At 40.3% G+C, this 26,040-nt stretch overlaps 2 protein-coding genes and 1 long non-coding RNA gene across 7 annotated transcripts in view; 2 read left to right on the forward strand and 1 right to left on the reverse strand.

Moving 5' to 3' along the window:
- Positions 1-26,040, forward strand: part of IFRD1 (interferon related developmental regulator 1) — a 54,582-nt gene that overhangs the window by 15,761 nt on the left and 12,781 nt on the right. For 2 of the 5 annotated variants that reach the window (XM_002751691.5, XM_009002718.3), the window contains exons 1-8: positions 13,160-13,485; positions 17,406-17,510; positions 17,649-17,733; positions 18,566-18,690; positions 21,078-21,235; positions 24,603-24,653; positions 24,738-24,916; positions 25,007-25,115. In XM_002751691.5, the coding sequence (XP_002751737.1) occupies positions 13,389-13,485; positions 17,406-17,510; positions 17,649-17,733; positions 18,566-18,690; positions 21,078-21,235; positions 24,603-24,653; positions 24,738-24,916; positions 25,007-25,115 (909 nt within the window). In that variant the 5' untranslated portion in view covers positions 13,160-13,388. Of the gene's footprint in view, positions 1-13,159; positions 13,486-13,994; positions 14,312-17,405; positions 17,511-17,648; positions 17,734-18,565; positions 18,691-21,077; positions 21,236-24,602; positions 24,654-24,737; positions 24,917-25,006; positions 25,116-26,040 lie in introns of those variants that run through there. The other 3 variants (XM_078342100.1, XM_078342101.1, XM_009002717.4) reach the window with 2 other exon arrangements.
- LOC144578277 (uncharacterized) lies at positions 708-5,719 on the reverse strand. Its single transcript, XR_013523750.1, has 2 exons — positions 5,550-5,719; positions 708-3,169 (listed from the first exon to the last, which is right to left on the reverse strand). It is a non-coding gene; the product is annotated as an uncharacterized LOC144578277 (long non-coding RNA).
- LOC128928428 (uncharacterized) lies at positions 13,160-13,345 on the forward strand. Its single transcript, XM_078342105.1, has one exon. The coding sequence runs from the start codon at positions 13,187-13,189 to the stop codon at positions 13,343-13,345; it is 159 nt and encodes a 52-aa protein (XP_078198231.1). The 5' UTR covers positions 13,160-13,186.

Raw genomic sequence — 26,040 nt, forward strand, 5'->3', positions numbered from 1 at the left:
GTAGAGTCAAATTAACCCTATTATCATGTGGGTAGAGTCGGTTTTATTCCCTCAGTCTCTGGAATCTAGCAAAGGAACCATTACTCACCCATCATGGCAACACTTGTTTAGAAGGAAAACTACCATTCATGGATCATCGACCTGAGCATAACGAAAGTTAGCCACCTGGGATATCATTGACAGAAAAACTGATTTCTCCTGTTGAAAGATGTTTTGGTTAAAAAAGTTCTGGTGCCAATTAATAACGACAACAGTAACAAACAGCCCTATTAAGGACCATTAAGGGCAATAAAACTCTTAATTAGGAAGCCAAAGATGAAAAAAGAACAAGAATGAAAAAAGCCCAAGAAGCAGTCATACACAATAATAGTGGGCATAGAAGGAAGGAAATTCTCCAAGTACAGTTTTAACAGGGTGTTCTTGGACAGAATTCTGTAGAGGCGGAATGTTGGTACATTGTATGTACAAAACAGCAGGTGATAAGAGAGAGGATTTCAAAGACATTTTCTTTCTTGGAACATATGGGGCTTCTAAGGGTAGTAGGGGAATAGTTGGGGAATTATTTTTTACTTAACTCATTTCTGAATGCATATAAGACTGTTAGAAAGTGCCAAATGGGATCATCATCTTGAAGAGATTACTAGATATAACAGTATCAGTCGAGATGCTTTCAGCCCCAAGCCACAGAAATCTCTAGTTCAAATTGATTTAAATATTAAAAGCATTTATTATAATCACATAAGTGGTGTAGGGGTAGGGGATGGTAGGTGGTGCCTGGTTAATTGAGTGACTCAAAACCTCATTTACATTCTTTAACCCTTCTCTTTTGCTATTCTTGGTATTAGCTTTGTTTGCCTTTATGGTCATAAATGACAACATCCAGAGAAATACAAGACCATCTGTTCACTTGTATTTCTCTTGGGAAGGAGAAATCTGTCCCTCAAGCCCTCAATTCTTATACCTCAATGGCAAGAACTGTGTTCTGAGCCCAAAAATAAACCAATCATTTATAAGAGGAATCAATTATGACCAACCCCTGGAGCTTGGGTAGGTCCAGCCTTCCCCTGAAGCACATGGCCCCTCAAAGGAGGTTGGATATCTGAACGAAATTGAGGTTCTGAGAATAAGAAAGAGAGTCAGATGGATCTGGGGCAGGAAATCAATGATGTCTGCAATAAATTAATTTCAAAAGCCTTTCTTTTTTTTTTGAGATGAAGTCTCACTCTGTCGCCCAGGCTGGAGTGCAGTGGTGCAGTCTTGGCTCACTGCAACCTCTGCCTCCTGGGTTCAAGCAATTCTCCTGCCTCAGCCTCCAGAGTAGCTGGGACTACAGGCGTTTACAACCACGCCCAGCTAATTTTGTATTTTTAGTAGAGATGGAGTTTCACCATGTTGATTAGGCTGGTCTCGAACTCCTGACCTCAAGTGATCTGTCCACCTTGGCCTCCCAAAATGCTGGGATTACAGGCGTGAGCCATGGCACTGGGACACAGAAGCCTTTCTTGAATGATTGAAAATATTTACTAAGTGTGTCTTATTTATATAAGGCTGATACATCTTTTAGCAGTCTCAGCAGTTTGATAAATAGCTACTTTTCTCTCTTGATTTTAATAAAACAATTAACATAATTAAATTGTAAGACTATTTTAAATAGATTTTTCAATGTGATAGGGTGGTATGGTCAATTCAGTTTGGCATGGGTTTTTAAAATGTCTGTTCAGAATTCCTTTGGCTGGATTGGTTCATAATAAATATCAGTGATGATGAATGAAATCTGGCAGTTCACTCATTCTTCATAATTTAGAAAGGTGCTAACATGCCTTCAAAGTGTTGGAGAAACTCTTCCTACTTCCTACTGCCTTTCATCTGAGCATAAAAGATAGGCTCTTAAAGTCCTACTTGCAAATGCCTGGAGAGTTTTCTGGAACTCCAAGAGATACTAATCAAGAAAACAGAGGATTATTAGGAGAAACTGTAAACTACTCCAGCTTGCAAGAAATAGAAACTGACTGGAACTAACTTAAGCATAAGAAAGAGTTTATTTTAAAAGTTCACACTGGGTGCAGTGGCTCACCCCTGTAATCCTAATACTTTGGGAGGCCAAGGCTCAGGTCGATGATACTGGACAGAGTGAGTTCAGGAGTTCCAGACCATCCTTGGAAACATGGCAAAACCCCATCTCTACAAAAAATATAAAAATTAAGCTGAGTACAGTGGCTCATGTAATCCTAGCACTTTGGGAGGTTAAGGTGGGTGGATCACAAGGTCAAGAGATTGAGACCATCCTGGCCAATGTGGTGAAATCTTGTCTCTACTGAAATTATAAAAATTAGCTAGACATGGTGGTGCGTGCCTGTAATCCCAGCTACTTGGGAGGCTGAGGCAGGAGAACTGCTTGAAGCAGGGAAGCAGAGGTTGCAGTAAGCTGATATCGCGCCACTGCACTCTAGTCTAAGTGATAGAGTGAGACCCTGTCTCAACAACAACAGAAACAAAAACAAAAATTACCTGGGCATGGTGGTACACACCTGTAGTCCCAGCAGCTTTGGAGGCTAGGTGGGAGGGTCACCTGAGCCTGGGGAGGAGGATTACCTGACCACAGTGAACTGTCATCTCATCACTACCCTCCAGTCTGGGTAAGAGGCAAGACTCCATCTCAAAAAAAAAAAAAAAAAAAAATGTTCAAGGCATCCCCTGGAAGCCTAAGGCAGGAATTCAGTTGAGTCTCTGGCAGTTCTGCTTACTTGGAAGTGGAAGCCCATGATGAGATGGGAAGATCCATTTCTTGTCTCTACTTCTGTCTACAGTCCTGTTTCATTCTCTCCTTTCCACAAACTGTCTTTCTTATTTTTTCATGTCTGTGGTGGGCAGATGATAGCTACTTTTTATTCTCTGCTCAGAAGACAGTCCAGGCTCTTTGAGTCTCTCAGTTCTAATTCTGAATTCCAAAGAGAATCTGATTTATAAATGATGCTGAGCTCTCTTGCTAGACTAGGAACTTTATGAGGCCAAATACTCCATTTTCAGGCATCTCTTGGTTCTCATGCTCTAGAACATGTTTGGAATATAGTGGACACCCGAGGAATGTTTGTTGAAGGAACTGAGACTTTTCCAAAAATGATGACTATCCAGTGTTGGAACGAGCGGCCCTCAAGACTTGTGTTGATTCCTAGCAGTGGCAGAGTTAAAAAAAAATGTATAAATATCTGCTTACTAATATTAATGGCTAACATTAATTGTTCACTATATGTGCTGAGTACTGGGCTAAGTGCTTTACATGTACTGTTTCATATATTCCTCATTCATAAAGCTTAGATTAAGGAAATTGCACATACTCGCCAAATTAGTAAGTGGTTGATAAGGCATTTTGACGAGTTTTGTCTGTCTGGATCTAAAACTTGGTGACCCTCCAGCATAACTCCAGTAAGATTTTTAGGAGCAATGGTGGAGGCCTGGTTGACTCAGTCTAGTCTTGTCCTTATAAGTATGATCTGGGGCTTAGTAAATTTCTCCTCTTAACCACTTTATCAACTCCCAGCCAAAAGATCTTCCCTTACTTACTGATGTGTAAAATTCCATCTTTAGGAGAGTCATTTCTTTCTTTGGTTTAATATAAGGAGTATCTCATCATTATAAAGTACTTGGCAGGTTACAAAGACTTTTACATGATGATGTCATTTTTATGACAGTCCAGTGACATCAATAGGGTGGGGATTATTGACTCCCATTTTTGAGATAAGGAAATGGAGGTTCACTGCAGCAAGCTGACTTGCTCCAGAAGAGATGACTAGGACGCACTATGGAGCCTATGAACTCATTGCTTAGTGGTAGAGAGGAGGGACCTCCTTGGTCATGTCCCTGGGGGTGGGTAGTGAAAGCCAATCAGTCAGGAGAGTAGCAAGAATCATCTCAAGATGTGCTGAGAGGGACAGATAGCCACAGGCCAACTGGTGTTGAGTTCTCTTGCTAGACTAGGGACTTTATGAGGACAAACACTCTGTTTTCAGTCATCTCTTTGTACTCATGCTCTAGAACATGCTTGGTACATAGTGGGCATCTGAGAAATGTTTGTTGAAGGAATTAAGACTTTTCAAAAAATGACAACTATCCACTGTTGGAATGAGCTACCCTGAAGAGTTGTGTGAGTCCTAGCACTGGCAGAGTTAAGAAAAAATGGATTAATATCTGCTTACTAATAATAATGGCTAACATTAATTGTTTACTATGTGCTAAGTACTGGGCTAAGTACTAGGCTAATAATTTACATGTATTGTCATGTATTCCTCATTCCAGCCACATGAAATAGGTTCTATCATTAGCCACATTAAAACCAAGGCATGGAAAGTGAAGTTACTTGCTCAAGAATCCATTGCAAATAGTATGCCCAGGATTTGAACCCTGGAATACAGAGTTAGAGCCTTGGATTTTAATCATGTTGTTAATAGTTTCCTAGATGAGACAGGAGTCTGAAGTAGATCACCCCTTAAGAATTTTTCAAGTATTTAAGATTCTCTGGTTGTTGGCCATAAGATTAGTACTACCACACAGAGAAAGCTGGGAAAAAGAACTGGCTGAAGACTGGGTATGGTGGTTCACACCTGTAATCACAGCACTTTAGGAGGCTGAGGTGGGAGAATTGCATAAGCTCAGGAATTTGAGATTAGTCTAGGCAACATAGCAAGACCCCATCTCGAAATAAATAAATAAATAAATAAATAAGGTGGGTGTGGTGGCATGTGTCTGTATCACAGCTACTCAGGAGGCTAAGATGGGAGGATTGCTTGAGCCCAGGAGGTCAAAGCTGCAGGGAGCTGTGATGGCACCACTGTACTCCAGCCTGGATGACAGAGGGAGATCTGTTTCAAAAAACCCAAACAAACCCAACCAACCAACCAACCAAACAAAAAAGCCTGGGCGCAGTGGCTCATGGCTGTAATCCCAGCACTTTGGGAGGTTGAGGTGGGTGGGTCACTTGAGGTTGGGAGTTTGAGACTAGCCTGGCCAACATGGTAAAACCCCTTCTTTACTAAAAATACAAAAATTAGCCAGGTGTGGTGGTACATGCCTGTAATCCCTTGGGAGGCTGAGGCACGAGAATTCCTTGAACCCGGGAGGTGGAGGTTGCAGTGAACCAAGATCAGACCATTGTACTGTAGCCTGGGTGACAAGAGCAAAGCTCTGTCTCAAAAAAAATCCCCCCAGATGGTGCAGTATTGAGGGGGTTGGCTAAAGTATAGTTATCTGGGTCGCTCAGGAGGTCAGGTGAAAATAGTATGTTTAAGGGATGATGGGGAGATTGTAAGAAAGGATATTCTAGGCAGAGGAGTGATATTTAATTATTAATACATTTATCCATTCAGTAAATATATTTTGTTAGTTTATGTCTTTTATTCACTCATATTCAATTCATTGTCTTCTGGTTTGCTGAAGCAGTAAGTGAGACATTTGTCACAATGTCTGTCAAAGTGGCTGGCCATAAAGGCTCTAGCATCACATCCATCTGAAGAGTACTCTAGACGAAGGTGATTTATTTTGCCATTCTTACTCACCTTACAGTATTTCATGACAGCCTTCTTCACCTTCTTTCTCTTAAGCTTATTCTTCTCAGGAGTGGTGTAAACCTTAAGTAAATACTAATGGAATATCTAAGTGCCATGTACTGTTCAGTACTGAAGATACAACAGGGAATAAAACAGACAGGATCTCTTTTCTTGTAATTCTAAAAAACAAAACAAAACAACAACAACAACAAAACTGGTTGTAGAATGTAGAGATATAGAGAGGTTGGTAAAGAACAAGTTGATTTTGGTTATGTTTGTTATGAAGAGTTAGAGGATATCCAAATGGAAAAGTCCAATGATATTCTCTATGTTCAACAGAAACATAATTTATGCTGTTGCCATAAAAAGTTCTTCCAACACAATGTGTCATAACTCTCCTAGTTTGGCTGTGTGTATTATGGTACTCCTGGCTCACAGTATCCTGCTAACACACTCTCATATTTTATTATTGATAATACTGCAAAGTTATAAGATGAGCAACATTCCCTTTTTAGAAGACAATTGAACATTACTCAGTGTTTTTTGTCAGAAATTTCATTAGGGAAAGTGCATGTAATTTCAAAACTGACAACTACAAAGAAGTATCTTCTACACAACACAAAGAAAAAAAGCAAACAAAATATATCTTAAGGCTTTAAAGAGTTCTAACTAAATTTGCCTACTGTATCATTTCTTAACAAACAGGGATCTCAAGTTTAGCATGCTGTATTATCACCTTTCTTGGCAATAAGACAAAAATTGCAAACATATTAAGAAAACAATGCAATCTAAAACATAACAAGCGATAATCCATGTAAAAAATTATTTGATGGAATAGCATTACTGTTTAATAATAAAATTCTGCTAAAGCTTTAGATATATCAGAAAAAACTTACACTGGCAAACAATCATCAGGGAATCAACAATTGAATGTTGCCTCTATACTGATATTAGGGATCAAGAGACTCTTAAAGGGAAACAAGGCAAGATTTAGCTTCACTGGGTCTTTTCTCAAAGGATTACAAACAAAACCCATGACTCTGGACATAAAAATGGCAACAATGACACTGGGGAGACTACTAGAGGCAGGGGGGAAGGAGAGGGGAAAGAGCTGAAAAACTACTGGGGGCCAGGCGCCGTGTGGCATGCCTGTAATCCCAGCACTTTGGGAGGCTGAGGTGGGTGGATCACCTGAGGTCAGGAGTTTAAGGCCAGTCTGACCAATATGGAGAAACTCCATCTCTACTAAAAATAATTAATTAGCCAGGTGTGGTGGCATATGCCTGTAATCCCAGCTACTCGGGAGGCTGAGGCAGGAGAAATGCTTGAACCTGGGAGGTGGAGGTTGCAGTGAGCCGAGATCATGCCATTGCACTCCAGCCTGGGCAATAAGAGTGAAACTCCATCTCAAAAAAAAAAAAAAAAAACGAAAGAAAAGAAAAGAAAAACTATTAGATACTATGCTCACTACCTGGGTGACAGGATCATTCATATCCCAAACCTCAGCATCATGCAACATAACCATGTAACAAACCTGCACATGTACATCCTGAATCTAAAATAAAAGTTGATATTATAAAAAAAAGCAAACAAGAAAACCCATGACTCCTGGGAACAAGCAGTCAGGTTCCATGTGGCCAAGGCCATCTAGGGGCAAACTTGGAATCAGATAGGCATAGGTTTTCATCACAGACTCACTGTTTACCAATGGTACAACCTTGGGGAAGTTGCAAAACCTCTCTGAGCTCATTTCTTCATCCACAAAATGGTAAAACTAATCTTTACCGCATAGGATTGCTGTAAGAATTACATGAGAGTTGTGAAAACAGTCTAGGGCAGTGGCAGTGTAGACTTTCAATAAATGTTAGCCTCATACTTTTTCCCACATTAGTTCCTTTGCTTTTAGGAAAACTGCTAAGATACAGAGGAAATTCACTCCCTCATTCAATTAAACATACACAGTTATTATCTATCTGGGGCACTATGTACAGATGTATAGGTTGTTTCCTGCTGAAGGGAGATTGGTGACTGGATTCCAGCTCATAAACACTCATCAAGCTTGGTGTTCTGTTTCTAATTTGCACAAAGGTGTTACATGTGTGTTTCAGAAGTGACAAAACTGAACTTCGCCCACATGTAGCTTGTGCCTGCGGGGAAAACAGACAAGCAATCAAGAACTACAATACAATTTTTAAAAAGTTAAAAAAAAAAGAACATATAATTAATGCCAGTCTAAAGAAGGCACGACAGGAACAAAAAAGACATTTAAGTCAGATAAGTTGCGGGGCCCAGGATCAGTGACCCAGGATCAGTGACTTAAAGGATGACAGGGAGATCATAGGAAAGGATGTTCTAGGCAGAGGAGTGACATTTAATTTTTAATACATTTATCCATTCAGTCAATATGTTGTGTTAGTTCATGTCTTTTATTAATTCATACACAATTAATTGCTTTCTGGTTTGCTGAAGCAGTATGTGAGATATGTGTCACAATTATGTCTGTCAAAGTGGCTGGCCATAAACGCTCCAGCACCACATTCATCTGAAGAGGACTCTAGATGAAGGTGACTTATTTTGCCATTCTCACCCACCTTACAGTATTTTAGGACTGCCAGCTTTGTCTTCTTCGTCTTATGCTTATTCTTCTCAGGAGTAGTGTAAACATTCAGTGCACACTAAAGGAATATTTAAGTGCCACGTACTGTTTCAGTACCGAAGATACAACAGTGAATAAAACAGACAAGATCTCTTTTCTTGTAATTCTAACATTCTAGTAGGAGAGATGAAAATAATTGGGCTAGAAAAATATTAAATAGTGAGATGTACTTTGGGAGAATCTAAGCAGGGTGGAGGTGCTGGTGGTAGGTGGAGTGAGGATGTGACCTTAGAATGGAGAGTGGAAGAGTGGGAAGGCCTCTTCTGGGAGGCGTCGTTTAAGCTCAGTCTGAATGGTGACTGTGGGAAGATTGGGATGATCATATCAGGCAGAGGGACGAGCTGTTACAAAAGTCTTAAGCAGGGAATAAACTGTGTTTTTGAACTGGCAAAGACCGGTGTGGCTGAAGTGCAGTGGGTCAAAAGAGGGGCAGGAGATGCAACAGGGAGAGAGGCAGGTGCCAAACCTAGGTGAGGCCCACAAGCTTCAGAGTGGTGAGCTGAGAGACTGGCTAAAAGTTTGATATGGCATTAGGAAAAGGACTGTGTTAGGAGATACAGGCAAAATACAGATTCTGATAAGCCCTGCATGGAGGATCTGGGAGGCATTATTTCTGCTCAGGGCTTTGCAGAGACTCCTAAGAAGGCCATGACTAAAGTCATTCAAAGCAAACCTTTCATGTTTATGCCTTCAAGGAAGGTCTGAATACTGAGTCTTATCTCTATTACTTGTTCTTGAATCAAAGTCATCAACACACAGACTCCATGAGAACTTAGAACTCTTCTCAGGTGTGCTCCTAAATTCTAATTAATGTAAAATTTATTTTTGCAATATTTGAGTATACTTACCCTGATGGTGATTTCTGTTTGGTGGAATGTTAAACTAAGTTGTTTTATAAGAGGAGAATATATCTTACTATGACTTAAAGGTTGAGGGAGCACATAATGTCATATTGGTAACAAATATGTGCTATTTATTAGAGCATGAGACAATTTTGCCTTCTGGTATATGAGGCAGACATTGCTATTTGCCTACCTTATATCAATGGTTTCCCCTTAATTCTTAACAACAGAACCTCAATTTTGTTTGCCAATGAGCCCAACCAAAAATACTTGTCTTCCTTGCAGCTAGGGATCATCCTGTGACACAGTTCTGGTCAACATGTAGGTGGAAGTTTCTAGGGAGGGTGGTCTCTCCTGAAGAAAAAGGCAAAGTCTGGAGAAAGCCCTTTTTTTCTGGTTCCCTTTTGTGCATTCCCTTCCTTCCTAGTATTTGTAATAATTTAGTGACTCAATGTTTGGAGTCTTCTAATTTCTTTAAACATGCTGGGGAGGATGGTCTTTCCTTAATAAAAAGCCAAAGTCTGGAGAAAGTCCCTTTTCTTGTTCCCCTTTGTACTTCCCCTTCCTTCCTGGTATTTATAATCATCTAGTGACTCAATGTTTGGAGTCTTCTAATTTCTTTTTTTTTTTTTTCTTTCTTTCTTTTTTTTTTTTGAGACAGAGTTTCGCTCTTGTTACCGAGTCTGGAGTGCAATTGTGCAATCACGGCTCACCGCAACCTCCACCTCCTGGGTTCAAGCTATTCTCCTGCCTTAGCCTCCAAAGTAGCTGGGACTACAGGCATGCACCACCATGCCCAGCTAATTTTTCTATTTTTAGTAGAGACGAGGTTTTACCATGTTGACCAGGATGGTCTTGATCTCTTGATCTCGTGATCCACCCGCCTGGGCCTCCCAAAGTGCTGGGATGATAGGCGTGAGCCACCGTGCCTGGCTGAGTCTTCTAATTTCATTAAACATGATGCAAAACAGTATGTGGAGCTGAAGACCACTGTCCCATGAGGAACTGAGCTAAATTTTTGTGATACTTGTATTGATCTGGAGCTAAACTGTGGGCATAAAACTATAGTAATGTAATTTTTATCACAGGTACAGTATCTTTCATAATTCATTATACTGAAGGGTATACTTCACATATGTAATGATATGTAGTTTCTCCCTTTCCTTGATCCAGAATATATGTTTGTATGTATAATGTATGTATGCAGTGGTATGTAGTTTCTCCCTTTCCTTGATCCAGAAAAATCTAGTCAACAATTATTATTATTTTTTTTGGGATGGAATCTCGCTCTGTTGCTAGGCTGGAGTGCAGTGGTGTGATCTTGGCTCACTGCAACCTCTAATGCTCTGGTTCAAGTGATTCTCCTGCCTCAGCCTCCCAAGTAGCTAGGATTACAGGCATGCACCACCATACCCAGCAAATTTTTGTATTTTTAAGTAGAAATGGGGTTTCACCGTGTTGGCCAGGATGGTCTTAATCTCCTGATGTGATCCGCCTCATACAGTACTGGGATTACAGGTGTAAACCTCTGCATCCAGCCAACAATTATTTCTTAAATGTTCATTTAACATATATATATATATATATATACACACACACACACACATATGTGTATATATATGCATATATACACACACATATATATATGCTGACTATAATTTGTTTCAAATGTAACACCTCTTTTTGTGCCATAAGGGATACAGAAATGATGAAAGCAAGATTTTTTCCAGTTCCTGGGTCTGTAAATTAAAAAAGAAAGAAAGAAAAAAACAAATGAAAAAGAAAACAATATTTTTGTTCTTGGGAAGCTGGTAATTTCATGAGATGACAGATGTGTTCATAAATAAATGTAAAACAAGTATGTATATGATGTGATGGGCCATGGCCAGGCTGCCAAAGAAAAACTAAGGGAAGGGAAGCAATATGGAAAAAAAGCCCATGCCCCAAATGCAAAGCATACATTTCCAGGCCTGGAACCTGGACCTTAGGCCCTGGTGATGTGGCTAGCAGAGAAGCAAAACTATTGCCTTATGTATAGTATAAGTTGTTTCTGGATGATGAAGAGCCTTGGGTTATAAAAGTTATTGAGTCTACAATTCTATGAGACATCTCATTCCATGTGGGCCCTGTCACTGAGTTGCAGTATGCCTCTACCAGATACAAGGAGTCAGTGGGAGCTGCTTCCTCCCCCACAACCTGCCTCTGTATCTGGTTTCTGTGCTCTGTGCAGTTTACTGGCTGCTTCAGGATTAAACAAAGTAAAAGCAAACCTGAAATGTTGTCCATTAAATAGCATCTTTGAATAGACCATGTGGGAGGCAGTAAGTGCCATTAGGGCATTATTAGGATGAGTGACAAAGAGTTGTGAGGAGGAAGAAATAATTCTGGCTGGAGGCTTCAGGAAGATGAAGCCTTCCTGATCACCTTCATGAAGGCTTCATAATCTAGCATGAGCAAGATCTTGAAAGGTGGATAAAATTTCTTAAGGTGAAGATGGGAGGAAAGGCATTACAAGAACAGGAAAGAATATGAATGAGGATGGAGGTGTGTGCTGGAAATGAAAAGCAGTCCTGTTTGGCTGAAGAACAAGGACTGTATGAGGAAGCAGTGAAACATGAGGCTGGAAAGGGAGTCAGGGGCCAGGCTAAGAGGGTTGGCATTTAATATATTAGTCATGGGAGCCATGGAATGTTTTGAAGCAACTATTAAAGCAGGTGGATTAGTAAAACAGGGGACACACAAATAAATCTGGCAGCATTACTGTGCATGAAACATGGAAGAAAAGATTGGGACATCGCTTAAAATGCCCAGGCATGAACTGAGGTCACGTGTGATCACAGAATAGGACAGGAATTTAAGAGTGTTATTTTAAAACTAATTGCTTTGCAGGGGGTGGGGGTGTATCAAAGAGAAAAAAAGACTATGTATGAATTTGAGTTTTGGAATTTTACATATGGGATGATAATAAATAGTACAGTGAACACACAAAAGGAAGATAGGAAGAAGGAAACATAGTTATTTGTTTCAGAGATGTTGGGTTGAGGTACAGGTGGAACATTCTGGTGGAAATGTGCTACAGGCAATTGAAAATAAAAGAATGGCGCTCAGCTGAGAGGTGGTGTGGCAGATGACTCACCCACATTGAGGTGAGTCAGGGACTTTGATCTGTCATAAGCATAGTATATGAACCTAATAACAGGCTCCAAATACTTGACAAATGTCCTAGCAAGGAAGACAGAGATCTAGGAGTGCCTTGAGAAAAAAAAGGAACACTGCGATTATTGATACTAACAACTCGTGTTTGTTTTACCAGCTGTTAAGTTCTCAGAAACTCTTACCCTCAATTGACCTCCCAACTGGCAGGTAGTATTGTTAAAGGACACATTCTTGTATAGAAACCCAGGACACTGAATCGCCGTATATTCCTAGTCTAGAATCGGAGATATACACGAACTCCACAACTAAGAAGACGAAAGCATCCCTTTTTTGGGGGCTGGGGGACACATAACCCTGAAACCACGGGGGACACATAACCCTGAAACCACGGTCCAATTACAGGTACAGTACTGATGATAGCTTAACTAGTTGAACAACCACGGAAATGCTCCCCAGGAGAGGTAAGGCTGTGCCCGGCAGGGGCCCGCAGCGAGGTAGAGGAAAGGTTAAGGAGAACATGAACCTCCGGAGAAAGAGGAGCAAAGGTGATTGCGTAGGTGCCAGCTGGAAGCCGGCTCTCGTCATCGGGCGTACTTGCCCCACTGCGCATCGCCGGTGCCTACCTCACCCAGTTCCAAGGCGGGGGCCGCGCCGAGGCAGGGGTGGGGTCACTGGGAAAAAGCAAGTGGGCAGAAAAGCCCGTTGGTAAGAGAGGGCTGGGAGGAGGCCTCGGCTCCAGCCTTACTACGTTTCCCAGAATTCGGTGAGGCCACGAGGACGGACTCCCCGGGCAGGAGGGAAGACTTGCCGCATGGGATTTGTAGGCAGGATCCGCGCCCCGCCTGAAGGAGGAGTCCAGTGGGGAGCTGTGCAGGGATTGGCTGAGGAGCGCTCAAGTCCCGCTCACATATAATGACGACAGGCGGCAGTCTTGCTACTTAAGGCGTCGTGGCCTCGCCCGCCCCGCCTTAGCTCCCGCGCTAGAGAGAAACATGTATCGTTTCCGATCACAGCTCTTCACGGGGATTTCTGCTGCCGCCACCGCCCACTCTTACCCTCGCCGCTTCTCGCCTCTGTTGTTAGCCGAAGACTCGCCTCTCAGCCGCCCGCCGCACAGACGCACAAGTAAAAAGTGCAGCTCCATCGGCTGATCCTCGCTAAGCTCCGACTCTAGGCGGCACCGGGCGTCCCACGATGCCGAAGAACAAGAAGCGGAACACTCCCCACCGCGGTGGCAGTGCTGGCGGCGGCGGCGGCTCAGGGGCAGCTGCTGCGACGGCGGCGACAGCAGGTAAGGGGTATCCCCGCCGCCGGCATCCCGGTTACCGGCCAGAGTGGCGAGTCTCCCATGCTTGGGCACAGTGGGAGTTGTAGTTCTCTCTCTGCTGTACACGTTTGCGTTTCCAGGGTGCGTGGTTTGGCTACTGAACTACAATTCCCAGCGTGCCTTGGGCGCCACGCTTCGCGCTATTTAGATATGGCGTGCGAACCGGACTCTTGGGCACCGGCCTTGGGGGCGGGGAGGAATGGGTCCGTGCGCCTGAGTGTGTCGGGACAGGGGCGACCGGGAGCTGAGCGAGAAAAGAACTATCCTCAGAGTTCCTTTCTCTACGGCGACCTCGCTCGACTTTTCCCAACCACGAGTGGGGCAGAGCTGGGAGTTGAGTCCGTGCTGTCACTGGCCGCCTTTGATCCCCCGGCTCCAACATGGAGCTCCCAGGGTTGCCAGACGTCCGGCGGGTTTGGACAGGCTCTTGCGTCACGCGGCCTGGGCCTTGCGCGGTGGGCCCGGGGTGACGCAGAGGCGCTGGGGAGGCTTTCCGTCCCGCGTGTCTACCTGACTGGGCGGAGGCGTCGGAGGCCGGGGGCCACTAGGCTGTGCTCCTGCCTCTAGCTGGCACCTGCAGAAGCCCCGAGCCTCCAGCCCCTCTGCGACTAGCCGAGGCGACCTCTTGTTCCTGGGGGAAAGAAACGCGTTCTCTTTGTGCTGCATTCTATATTTTCTCTGCAGTGAGCCCCAGATGGACAGGGTAGTGAAGAGCTCAGGTTGCAATTGGCTAAAAGTTGAGGTTATTGTGCCCTCGCTACGAAGTTGAAGCTTTTCCTGGTTGGGATGGGTAGGTGCTTAACTGAATTTATGGTTTTCTAGTTATCGGATGGTTAAGAAAAAGGATTCCAATCGGAAGGCCCTTCTAGGAGAGACCCCACTAAACTCAAATGCGGTATTAAACTGGGTAATATCATTTTATTTAGAAATTTAAACAGGAGTTAAATCTTGGAGTATTTTCCGATGTCATCACACTGGAACTGTTAGCCATTAGGTATTTTTGGACACAGTTGTCACTCTTTGCCACGGTTGCCACTCAGAATGATATGCCTTTGTTCATAAGAAAAGTAAATATGCAAGTTATCTTTTTAAAGTTTATTGGAAACTGGCATTTAAAAAGCTCAAAAACTCGTGATCGTGTATTAAACATTTAATAATTAACCATAGGGAGGGATTCCTAACAGCATTTTTTTCCATTTTTTAGGTGCCTCTTTATTTTGAATGCTCTTCATGTTCATGAAATTCATTCTTTATCAAGATGTAGAATATCTAACTAGTTTATTGTGGCCACTGGTTGCTCTCTGTGATTTGAGGATACTTTTAAGGGAAAGAGGGGGTTTGGCTTTGTCGCCCAGGATAGAATGCAGTGTGGTGTGATCATAGCTCACTGCAACCTCTTAATTCCTGGGCTCAAGCAGTTCTCCCTTGTCAGCCTCTTGTAGCTAGGACGCCAGGCATGTGACACCACTCCTGCCTAATTTTTAAATTTTTTGTAGAGACAAGGTTTATGTTGGCCAAGCTGATCAGGAGCCTCTGGCCCCCAGGGCTCCTCCTGCCACGGCCTCCCACAGTGCTGGGACCCTGCATGGCCTGAGGATACTTCTTACCACTGGGTTTTAGCTTTTCCTCATCTGAATCAAACATTTGAATTTTGTCTAGAAGATATTTATTTTATTGTTTTACCCTTTTGTTGATGAAATGGAAATAAAGAAGCAGCAAGCAAAAGTCGTTTTGAAAGTAGTAACGATGTTAGTGATGGCCTCGATCACGCGCAAACCTTCATTCCGGTCTAAAGTTTCTGGGCAAGCCTCTTTCCCTCTTTGTGCTTCCAGTACCTATATATACAGGCCTCTGGTGACTGTGTGGGGATTGCCTTTTAAATTTTGCCTCAAAGCTCATTTGTGACCTTTCATTTTCATTGTCTTTATAGCTGCTACCTTTTCACTGAAAGATCCATTTCACCACTGAATTTTGGCATATGTAAACAAATGGAAAATAATTCTTTGATTGATTTAAAACACTATACATGCTTTGAATATCTTTGGAAGTGTGTGCTAGAACTTGTTAATTGTGGTTGCCTCAGACGTGGAACTGGGGGCGTATGGGGATGAGATTGACTTTTTAACTAACTTGGTCCTATGTGAATAATAAATATTGAATAAATAATAGTCGAGTAGAAGAGATGGAAAATTGCACAAACTTTTGGTTACTTACCAGCCACTTACCTAATTGGTATTTTTAAGTGACATCAAGAAGAAGTGGAATTCAAATGAGGTCAACACTATATAACCAAATTGTCTTTATTAATGAGTTTTCCGTTTAAAGGCTTTATTTTTTATGTTAGTGGAGAGTTCTAGGAAGCTAATAAAATTGACTTCTTTTATACAGGTATGTCATAGCACTTAATTCAAAGAGAATATTTTCAAGAAAGTACAAAACCTTGTTAATAAGCCCTCTAGAAATAAGTACTTTATCTGCCTAGAGTACCATCTCTTTAATGGTACTTAGAATCACAAGGTGGGTGAGTTTGACTTAGATATCAGGCATTTTTAACAGGGTTCTTTTTCTTGAGATATGTATGTATATGTATGTATGTATTTTTTTCTTTCCCTTGAATCTTAGAAATCATTAATACTGATTAGTTAGGGGAGCACAGTAAGAGCTGCATAGGAGGAATACTCTTAGAAAGAGGCTGTGAAAAAGAAAAACTGTGAACTGACTTGTGAATAAATGTAAAATTAATCAGATGACACTCATCTATTGCCATGACTTCAGTCATAAAAACGAGGAAGACAGATCCAGAAATAGAGTATGATATCATAGTTCTTTGTTTATTCTTGTCCTAAGCACTCTTAAGAAATTTTGAGATTTGGCTTCATTACTTAATCTTTATGCTTTACTACTTTGGCACCATGGAAGCAAATCTGAAGGCCACTTGCTTGTTAAGAAAAATCTTCTAAATTCTCTGTTTTGATTAAAAAAAAAAAAGAGAGACTACTCCATAAAACAAAACAAAACAAAAAGCCCAACAGTCACAGGCTTAAATTTAGAGGATTAAAAAAACAAAACCCTTAAGGTGGTGACTTTTGAACATACGAACTTTGATTTCGAAAGGGAATTAGGTTCAGAGGTTAATCAGGTGACGTGGTCACTTTTGGGGCAAAATTTGGGACTTAGTTTAACTTAGTGCTGAATGTAGTTCATGACTGGGCAGTCCTTTTATTAATACATAATCCCTAAGTGACTGTGTATTTATTCCTGAAGTTAATGAAGTTGAAAGAAAGATTCTAGTTTTAAAAAAAATTTATTTTTTTAGTAACAGCATTGGTACTTTTCTTTCAAGATGGAATTTCACTCTTGTCACCCAGGCACGGAGTACAATGGCATGATCTTGGCTTACTGCAGCTTCTGCTTCCTGGGTTCAAGCAATTCTTCTGCCTCAGCCTCCGGAGTAGCTGGGACTACAGGCATGCACCACTACACTAGGCTAATTTTTGTATTCTTAGTAGAGACGGGGTTTCACCACGTTGGCCAGGTGGGTCTCAAACTCCTGACCTCAAATGATCCACCCACCTTGGCCCCTCAAAGTGCTAGGATTACAGGCAGGAGCCACTGTGCCCATCTTCATATCAGTTTTTGTGTCATAAAACATGAGTGCCTTTTGTTTAGTTGATGCATCATTGGCGCTTTGAAATACATATTAGGTGAACTGACTTGGTTTAGGAATATTTAAGTATGTTCATTTGTGATACAGTTATCTCTCTTTCTAAAATAAGTCTGGTTTTATTACTGGATTTCTCTTAAGTAAACTTAAAAATTCCAAAGTTTAATATTTAAATATATGGCAATTAAATACTTTGCCTCTTTCCTCTTTTACCTACTAGGTGGCCAGCATCGAAATGTTCAACCTTTTAGTGATGAAGATGCGTCAATTGAAACAATGAGCCATTGCAGTGGTTATAGCGATCCTTCCAGTTTTGCTGAAGATGGTATGAGTTTTAAATTTAAATTTGCAACTTTAGATAAAATGTTTTGGATGGAAGAATTCTTGTAGCTGAGGTATACTATTATTCCCTGTCTGCTCTTTTTCTTTTAAATTACAGTGGTTGGTTTATATTATTTCTTAGGACCAGAAGTCCTTGATGAGGAAGGAACTCAAGAAGACCTAGAATATAAGTTGAAGGGATTAATTGACCTAACCCTGGATAAGAGGTAGGCATTACTGGAAACTCCATTCTGTGTGATTCTGTGCTTGATCTTAGTCAAAAGCTAAGAGAAGTAAGTATTTGAGTGATTCTGATCAGCTACCTTGCATATATATAATTTGTGTAGCTCTTAGATAATAGCAATATATTTTTCTTAAAGCTTAATTTGTTTGCTTTGGATAATGTTTATTGTTCTGTTGGACTTTAATGTGGATAGTAACATGCCATTAGAATTTAGATTGAGTCAGATTAGTCATTGTTCCAGCATAATAGCATATACGTAACTATATTTGATTATAATAGAAATGAATTTGTTGAATTAAAAGTTAATCTTCAACTAAAAATGATAACGAAACCTTGCTTTAAGCTGCTTGTCTGACAATGTTGTTATGATATGAAAAAATGTCAAAGCTTATTGTTTTTCTTCACTATAGCTCCTGATCTGACTTTAATAGAATTAAAAAGCCCTGAAGATAGAATTCTAGACTTTTGTAGTTTTTTAAAAAGTGTAAACTTACTAGAATATGTAATGTAGGAAAACATCACATTGAAGCTATACTTGTTGATTGAAACAGTAAAATATTATGAAGGCATTTAAAGTTGTGGCTATCAAACTTAAGAAAAATGCCATGATATAAAGCAGCCTAAGTGTTTTGTGTATTAAGGTGAGTCATAGATGGATATTAAATTATATTGTTGACAGATGCTTAGAGCTAGATGACAATGAGATTTAAAAAGTCTGCACATAGATAAAGTTTAGAAGGAAATAAGTTAGATTTTAAAAAGTTATTTATTATATACTTCAACTGGATCTTTCTCCTACATTGGGTTTTAAATAGTGCGAAGACAAGGCAAGCAGCTCTTGAAGGTATTAAAAATGCGCTGGCTTCAAAAATGCTGTATGAATTTATTCTGGAAAGAAGAATGACTTTAACTGACAGTATTGAACGCTGCCTGAAAAAAGGTAATGGCTTTATTTTTAAGTCACAGACAGAACTAATAAGGAGTGTGTTACTTATTTTTCAGTAACATTCAGTAATGGCACTGGAACACTGGCCCACTCTTAAAACTTTCTAATAGTCAAAGAATGTACCATCTTGTTATAGGTCAGAATGAGACTTGTTTTTGTTTTATGTAAAAAAAATAGCTTGAAACTAAGAAGGACTGGGGTCGTCATCATTCTTTTTTGTATTGGAAGAGGTGATTGTCATTCTTTTGTTATACCAGAAAAGCTTGAAAGTGTGTGTCGGACATAGAGCTCATTTTTCCCTTCCACTTATTAAAACATTGATTGTACCTGTAAATTACATCATTTTCAGGATATCCCTTAGAATATTTGAATTCCAGAACTTTGTAATAGAAATTCTGGAATTCAAATTGTTACAGTGATAGAATTTTTTAAAACCAAAGAGAGGGCCAGGCGCGGTGGATCACACCTATAATCCCAGCACTTTGGGAGGCTGAGGCAGGTGGATCACAAGGTCAAGAGATCGAGACCATCCTGGTCAACAAGATGAAACCCCGTCTCTACTAAAAATACAAAAATTAGCTGGGCATGGTGGTGCACGCCTGTAGTCCCAGCTACTCGGGAGGCTGAGGCAGGAGAATTGCTTGAACCCAGGAGGTAGAGGTTGCAGTGAGCCGAGATCGCACTCCAGTCTGGGTAACAACAGTGAAACTCCGTCTCAAAAAAAAAGTAAAATAAAACCAAAGAGAGATCTTAAAGATAATGTCATTAGATCTTAAAGTTCAGTATTACCAGACTTAGCAGTTTTAGGATCCATGAAATTTAAAGAGATTTGTGACCAGGCATGGTGGCTCACATCTGTAATCCTAGCATTTTGGGAGAACGAGGTGGGAGGATTGCTGGAAGTTGGAGACCACCTGGGCAACAAAACAATACTTGGTTTCTATTATAACAAAACAAAATAAGATTTGGTGTCTGTCAACTTATTGGGTCAAGTAAGAACATTATGAAAATAAGTATCTTCCACTATCATTTTATTAGCAAAATATTCTAGCACCAAATGTAGAAATGCACTTCTAAAAAATTGAATGAACTAAGCTTTATGTCCTTATTTTTCTCATTTTACCTGAGAGTAAACATTTTGTTGTAAGTGAAACCTTTGATAAAATTCACCTCTTCCATTGTAGAATAAAGAGAGGCCTAGGAAAGCTGAGGTGGGTGTAAGATTAAATATGTTGTTATTGGTATAGGAGATAGCAGAGCCAGCTTTTTAAAGATAACACAATGGCTCTGTTAAAGATGTTTCAGATTCAAACTATATGCTATAAAGGTTGTTGGACTAGATGACCTTTAAAAATTCCATTTTAGTCTGCATTTTTAATAAATTTTTAATTTGTTAGGTAATAGTTTAAGTTTAGTGTTTGCCCTGTACCTGGGGTATATACAGTTCTTTTTTTTTTTTTTTTGAGATGGAGTTTCGCGTGTTACCCAGGCTGGAGTGCAATGGTGTGATCTCAGCTCACAGCAACCTCTGCCTCCTGGGTTCAAGCAATTCTCCTGTCTCAGCCTCCCGAGTAGCTGGGACTACAGGCACGGGCCATCATGCCCAGCTAATTTTTGTATTTTTAGTAGAGACGGGGTTTCACCTTGTTGACCAGGATGGTCTCGATCTCTTGACCTTGTGGTCCACCCACCCACCCACCTCGGCTTCCCAAAGTGCTGGGAATACAGGCGTGAGCCACTGTGCCCAGCCTATACAGTTCTTAAGAGTTAATATTTATTTACCTTTATATAAATGTATTTTCTGAACCACTGCATTTCAGGTTGGATGACAGTAAGATCCTGTCTGAAAAAAAAAAGTTAATTCAAATGTAGTCTAATAAATATGTTTTTTATGATTTTAAAGAGTTGTTTATTTTTAATCCCTTATTTATTTTAAAAAAATTTTGGTGGGGGAAGCCCCGAAGGTTTACCTGATGGACTCTGTACATCTGAAATGCTTAGGAGAGTAATTCAAAGGCAATTTGAGCACTGTTTACATCAGTACATTAAGGAGGTTGAAGACAGAAATTTGCTTGAAATACATTTAGTTGAGCTGTTAAAATACTCCCATAAGATAGATACTAATCTTCATATTACAGATGAGGAACTCTGTTTAGAGGATAAGAGTAATCAATGGTCATTTGGCTAATAAATGGGATCTAGGATTTGAGTGAGGTCTATTTCTATAGTTTGAGCTTGTTAGCCTAAGTTTGTAACTTATGTCAAAGCCTGGAGCATAGGGTTTCAAAAATGGTAAATGCTATTTTGTCATTGATCAAATTTGGGAAATTACTGTCTTAGTAAGTTAGACTATCATGATTGCATCTTGGCTGCTTTTATAGGTAAGAGTGATGAGCAGCGTGCAGCTGCAGCATTAGCATCTGTTCTCTGTATTCAACTGGGCCCTGGAATTGAAAGTGAAGAGATTTTGAAAACTCTTGGACCAATCCTAAAGAAAATCATTTGCGATGGGGCAGCGAGTATCCAAGTTAGGCAAACTGTAAGTATAAGATATTTGCATTTACAGATCTGTCTAGTCAACACCTATAGTACCATACCAGCTACTCAGGAGGTTGAGTCAAGAGAGAGGATCCCCTAAGTCCAGGAGTTTGAGACAGCAGTGAGCTCTGATCACGCCCCTGAACTCTATCCTGGGCAACAGAGCCAGATGCTGTATCTTAAAAAAGATAATTCTGGCGGGGCGTGGTGGCTCACACCTGTAATCCCAGTACTTTGGGAGGCTGAGGTGGGCGAATCACGAGGTCAAGAGATCGAGACCATCCTGGCCAACATGGTGAAACCCCGTCTCTCCTAAAAATACAGAGAACTTAGCTGGGCATGGTGGCCTGCGCCTGTAGTCCCAGCTACTCGGGAGGCTGAGGCAGGAGAATTGCTTGAACCCTGGAGGCGGAGGTTCCGGTGAGCCGAGGTCGCGCCTCTGCACGCCAGCCTGCCGCCTGGTGACGGAATGAGACTCTGTCTCAAAAAAAAAAAAGATAATTCTACCTGGATTTGGGTAGACATAGGAAACTGAAATTCTGACTTGTGAAATAATCTTCTAATTTTGGGGTTTGAGAAAGCTTTCATTCTCTAATAGTTTGACATTTACCTCTCATAACACTCTGCTTTAGATTTTGGATTTTTGGGGTTTTTATTTTTTTGGTTTTGGTGTGCTAATAAGTGATAGAAATGATCATATGGACATGTTTTACTGTGTCAAACATCTGAGGTGGTCTTAGTGGATTTGGAAAAATAACATGATCTTAAGCTGTTTTTTTAAACAAGTGAATCAGTTTTAAGCTTGAAACATTTTAATACTCGTAATATTGATTATTCAAATCAGGTTCCTTTTAGTATTACTTCAGGTAAGTAACATTAATCTTTGTCTAAGTGGCTTGGTAAAAATTTATTTCTTATTTTTATCATCACCACCCAATGCAAGTTGGCTTGAACTCCAGGCCTCCGTTGCAGCTCCGCCCACCTCTAGGTCCTCTCCATATGGCAACATGGTAGCTAGGTGGCAGACTCAGCCAGAGCACTTCATTTTTGCGTCCAATTCCTTGGTTTACCAGCCATATGGAGGCAGAGAATATAGCTGTTTGCCCTGGAGGCCAAGAAATTGGAGTTTGATGACTTCATAGTAATCTCTGTGCCTTCCAGTAGTTAGTAATCCTAAAATATTTAATTAGCTTTTGCTTCTTTTTCTTTTCATCTTTTTGGGTGAATTTGTGCAACTTTTAAATCATATGGAACTATGGGTGTAATTTCGAAGTACTAGAATGACAGAAAACACTGCTGGGTAGATATTTGGAGCAGTCAGTTTTGGTTATATATGAGTTTGTTGGTCATTTAAAGGCATTCTCTTTTTCATACTTCTGAGTTGCTGTGAATTTTTCAAAAACCTTCAGCCTCCCCATTTAGCAGATGGAATCTTTATAAAATTTAGGCAGTCCTAGGTTTTTTTTGAGACAGGGTCTCACTCTGTTACCCAGGCTGGAATGCAGTAGCACAATCATGGCTCCCTGTAGCCTCGACCTCCTGGGCTCAGGTTATCTTCCTGCCTCAGCCTCCTGAGTAGCTGGGACTAGAGACATGTGCCACCATATCTGGCTCATTTTTAATTTTTTGTAGAGATGGGTCTTGCTTTATTGCCCAGGCTGGCTTTGAGCTGCTGGGCTCAACTGATCCTCCTGCCTTGGTTTCTCAAAGTGTTGAGATTATAGGTGTGAGCTACCGCACCCAGCCAATTCTAGTTTTTAATTGGCTGTTTTACTTAAGAGTCATCAAAAGGAGCGATATAGCCTTGCTTCTGGTGCTTACTTGGCAGAGGGATTATGGATTGAAAATTTCCTTTAATGTTTAGGCTACTTTTAAATTTTAACGTGTCCAATTTTTACCAGGATGATAAAATGAAAATAAAATAGTGACACCAAGCAGATTAATATCGTAGGTAATCCTCATATTATTGGAACAGAACTGGCTGAAACCTGGGCCTGATGTCAGTGGTGACTTTAAAGACTTAAAGCTGTAATAATTCTTGGAAAAACCTGAGGGAATTTGAGTGACAAAATGTGGAGAAAAGGGAAATGGCGAATAATAAAATCTCAGATTGCAAATTGTATTTTTATGTGGATTAATTTGTTAAATGTTCTGAGAATCGAAGGTTTCTGTTTATGTTGTAGGTACATTGTTTGTGTAAGTGTTGTGTTCTGAGTGTGTTTTATTCAATAAGCTTTACCTTTGTAATCATATAGTGTACTCACTTTTGTTTAGCCCTTCCCCTCCCCAAACAAAAGGCAATATAGGATTCCCAGCTTCTTTTCAGCATACTCCAGAATAAGTGAAATCTGAATTAATGAGATCCTTCCTTAGGTGGGAAGTTTGAACAGACAGTTACTACATTTTATGAAATTTCTTCTCTTGTGTGCTTATTTCTTAGAAGCTAATTTCTTTTTATTATTATTTATTTTTATTTTTGAGATGGTGTTTTGCTCTTTCACCGAGGCTGGAGTGCAATGGTGTGACCTCAGCTCACTGTAATCTCCTCTTTCTGGTTTCAATTGATTCTCCTGCCTCAGCCTCCTGAGTAGCTGGGATTATAGGCGCCTGCCACTATGCCTGGCTAATTTTTGTATATTTAGTAGAGATGGGGTTTCACCATGTTGGCCAGGCTGGTCTTGAACTCCTGACCTTGTGATCCACCCGCCTCAGTATCCCACAGTGCCGGGATTATAGGAGTGAGCCACTGTGCTGGCCAGAAGTTGATTTCTTTTAGAAGTTTTAATAGTAGAGTCTTCATAAGAACAAAAGAATATAGTTTTAACAGCTTAAAAACCAATGGAATTTAAAAGTGTTTTAAAGGTTTTTAATAGGGTAGGCTTCTTTATCTCACATGTCTAACCTTTCTATTTTTGAATTACAATTGAAGTTTGAAATGATCTGTTAAGCACCTGTAAAGCATACAGAAAGGAAATGAGGGGTAGTTCACCCTTTCAGAATCCTTTACTTGACATAAACTCATAAAAGTAATTCAGTAGTTTAAATCATAGATTGCAGAGGTGCAGTTGTTCTAGAAATTATGTAATTCATTTGCATGCTTTTGATTTTATGGATCAGTAAAAGAAGACAGAGGATGAACAGAATCACTATTAAAGTCATATTGTGAATTTGGTAGCAGAGCTTGAGCTGAAACCCAGTTCCTTTGATCTTAATTCAATATTCTTTCTCTCCTCACCACTTTTATATACAATGCTTGGGACCTAATATATCACATTGCTGAGAAAATTTTCAAGTTAAGTTATAAAAGGAAGATGTAGAATAATAAATAAAATCATTAATGTGTATATATTTTATTGTGGTTTTTTTAGTGTGCAACTTGCTTTGGTGTTTGCAGTTTTATTGCCACAGATGACATTACTGTAAGTAAAAATTCTTTGATTCTGGTTATCTGCAGTTATTTCTAATTTAAGATGGCTACCTTACTTCATATTCTTATGCATTAGGAACTGTACTCAACTCTGGAATGTTTGGAAAATATCTTCGCAAAGTCCTATCTCAAAGAGAAAGACACTACTGTTATTTGCAGCACCCCTAATACAGTGCTTCATATCAGCTCGCTTCTTGCATGGACACTACTGCTGACCATATGCCCAATCAATGAAGTGAAGAAAAAGCTTGAGATGTATGTGTTTTTAGTTTCATATTTTATAAAAGCACCATTTAGTGGACATAATTGGTTGTATTCACATAGTAATGACTAACTATTTTTTAGGCATTTCCATAAGCTTCCAAGCCTCCTCTCTTGTGATGATGTAAACATGAGAATAGCTGCTGGTGAATCTTTGGCACTTCTGTTTGAATTGGCCAGAGGAATAGAGAGTGTAAGTATCTGACTGGCAGAGGAAACAGCTTGTGTCACAAGGCCCATTATTCCATCATTACCTTGGAATTAAGAATTGAACTATAACTTTGGAGCATGGCCAGCTTGAGAACCCAGTGACCGATTTCCTTACTTCTTGGCAGTGGTAGTATAATACTCCAGAGAGCAGAAACCAGAAGGAGTAATGTTTGACTGTGGTTCATGAAACTTAATTTTTGCTATCTATAGAACTGAAGTTTAGGGATGCTTGACTACCCATGGAGAGAGTTTTGTCTAGTATAATCTGTATGGAATGGCTTAGATTTCTCAGATACCCAATACATCAAGTTAATGTAGGCCCTTGATGCTTCGTAATTCGTATCAAACAAATGAATAAAATATTAAGTCAGCATAGGTTTGGGATGAGAAGGGTTCAGTCATTGTTGTTGAACTTCTCTAAGCCAAAGATGGAAATAAACTGGGACATGTGCTTTGCAGTAACCCATTCACGTGTCCACTCATGGATGTTAGTTGCCATGGCTTGGCTCTCCAAGGGATTTGAGTTTGTGATAGTTTGACCAGCCAACCCAATTTTCTTTGTACTTGTTTTCGATTTAGCACTGAAAGTTCTTATGTTTCAGGAAATCCTTTATCTCAGGCATACTGGGATTATTGGTAACCCTAGTTTGTCATCTCTATTTTAAGGAATGCTAAGAGAAAGGAATGCCTCAAATCTTACCATTTGAAGGAAGAATTTGTTCTTAAGATATGCGATTCTGATATTGTGCTGACATTTAGAAATAAGGAGCAAGTTTTACTGCCTTCACACTGAATCTGTGAAGGATCCAATAAGAAAATTCAAATATATGGGAAATGGGTAACTCAATAGTAGTTATTATTGCCAACCTTGAATTACTTACTAGATGCTTTTTAATTTAAGGAGAAAG

Source organism: Callithrix jacchus, chromosome 11 (genome assembly GCF_049354715.1).
Source record: "Callithrix jacchus isolate 240 chromosome 11, calJac240_pri, whole genome shotgun sequence".
NCBI classification, from domain to species: domain Eukaryota; kingdom Metazoa; phylum Chordata; class Mammalia; order Primates; family Cebidae; genus Callithrix; species Callithrix jacchus.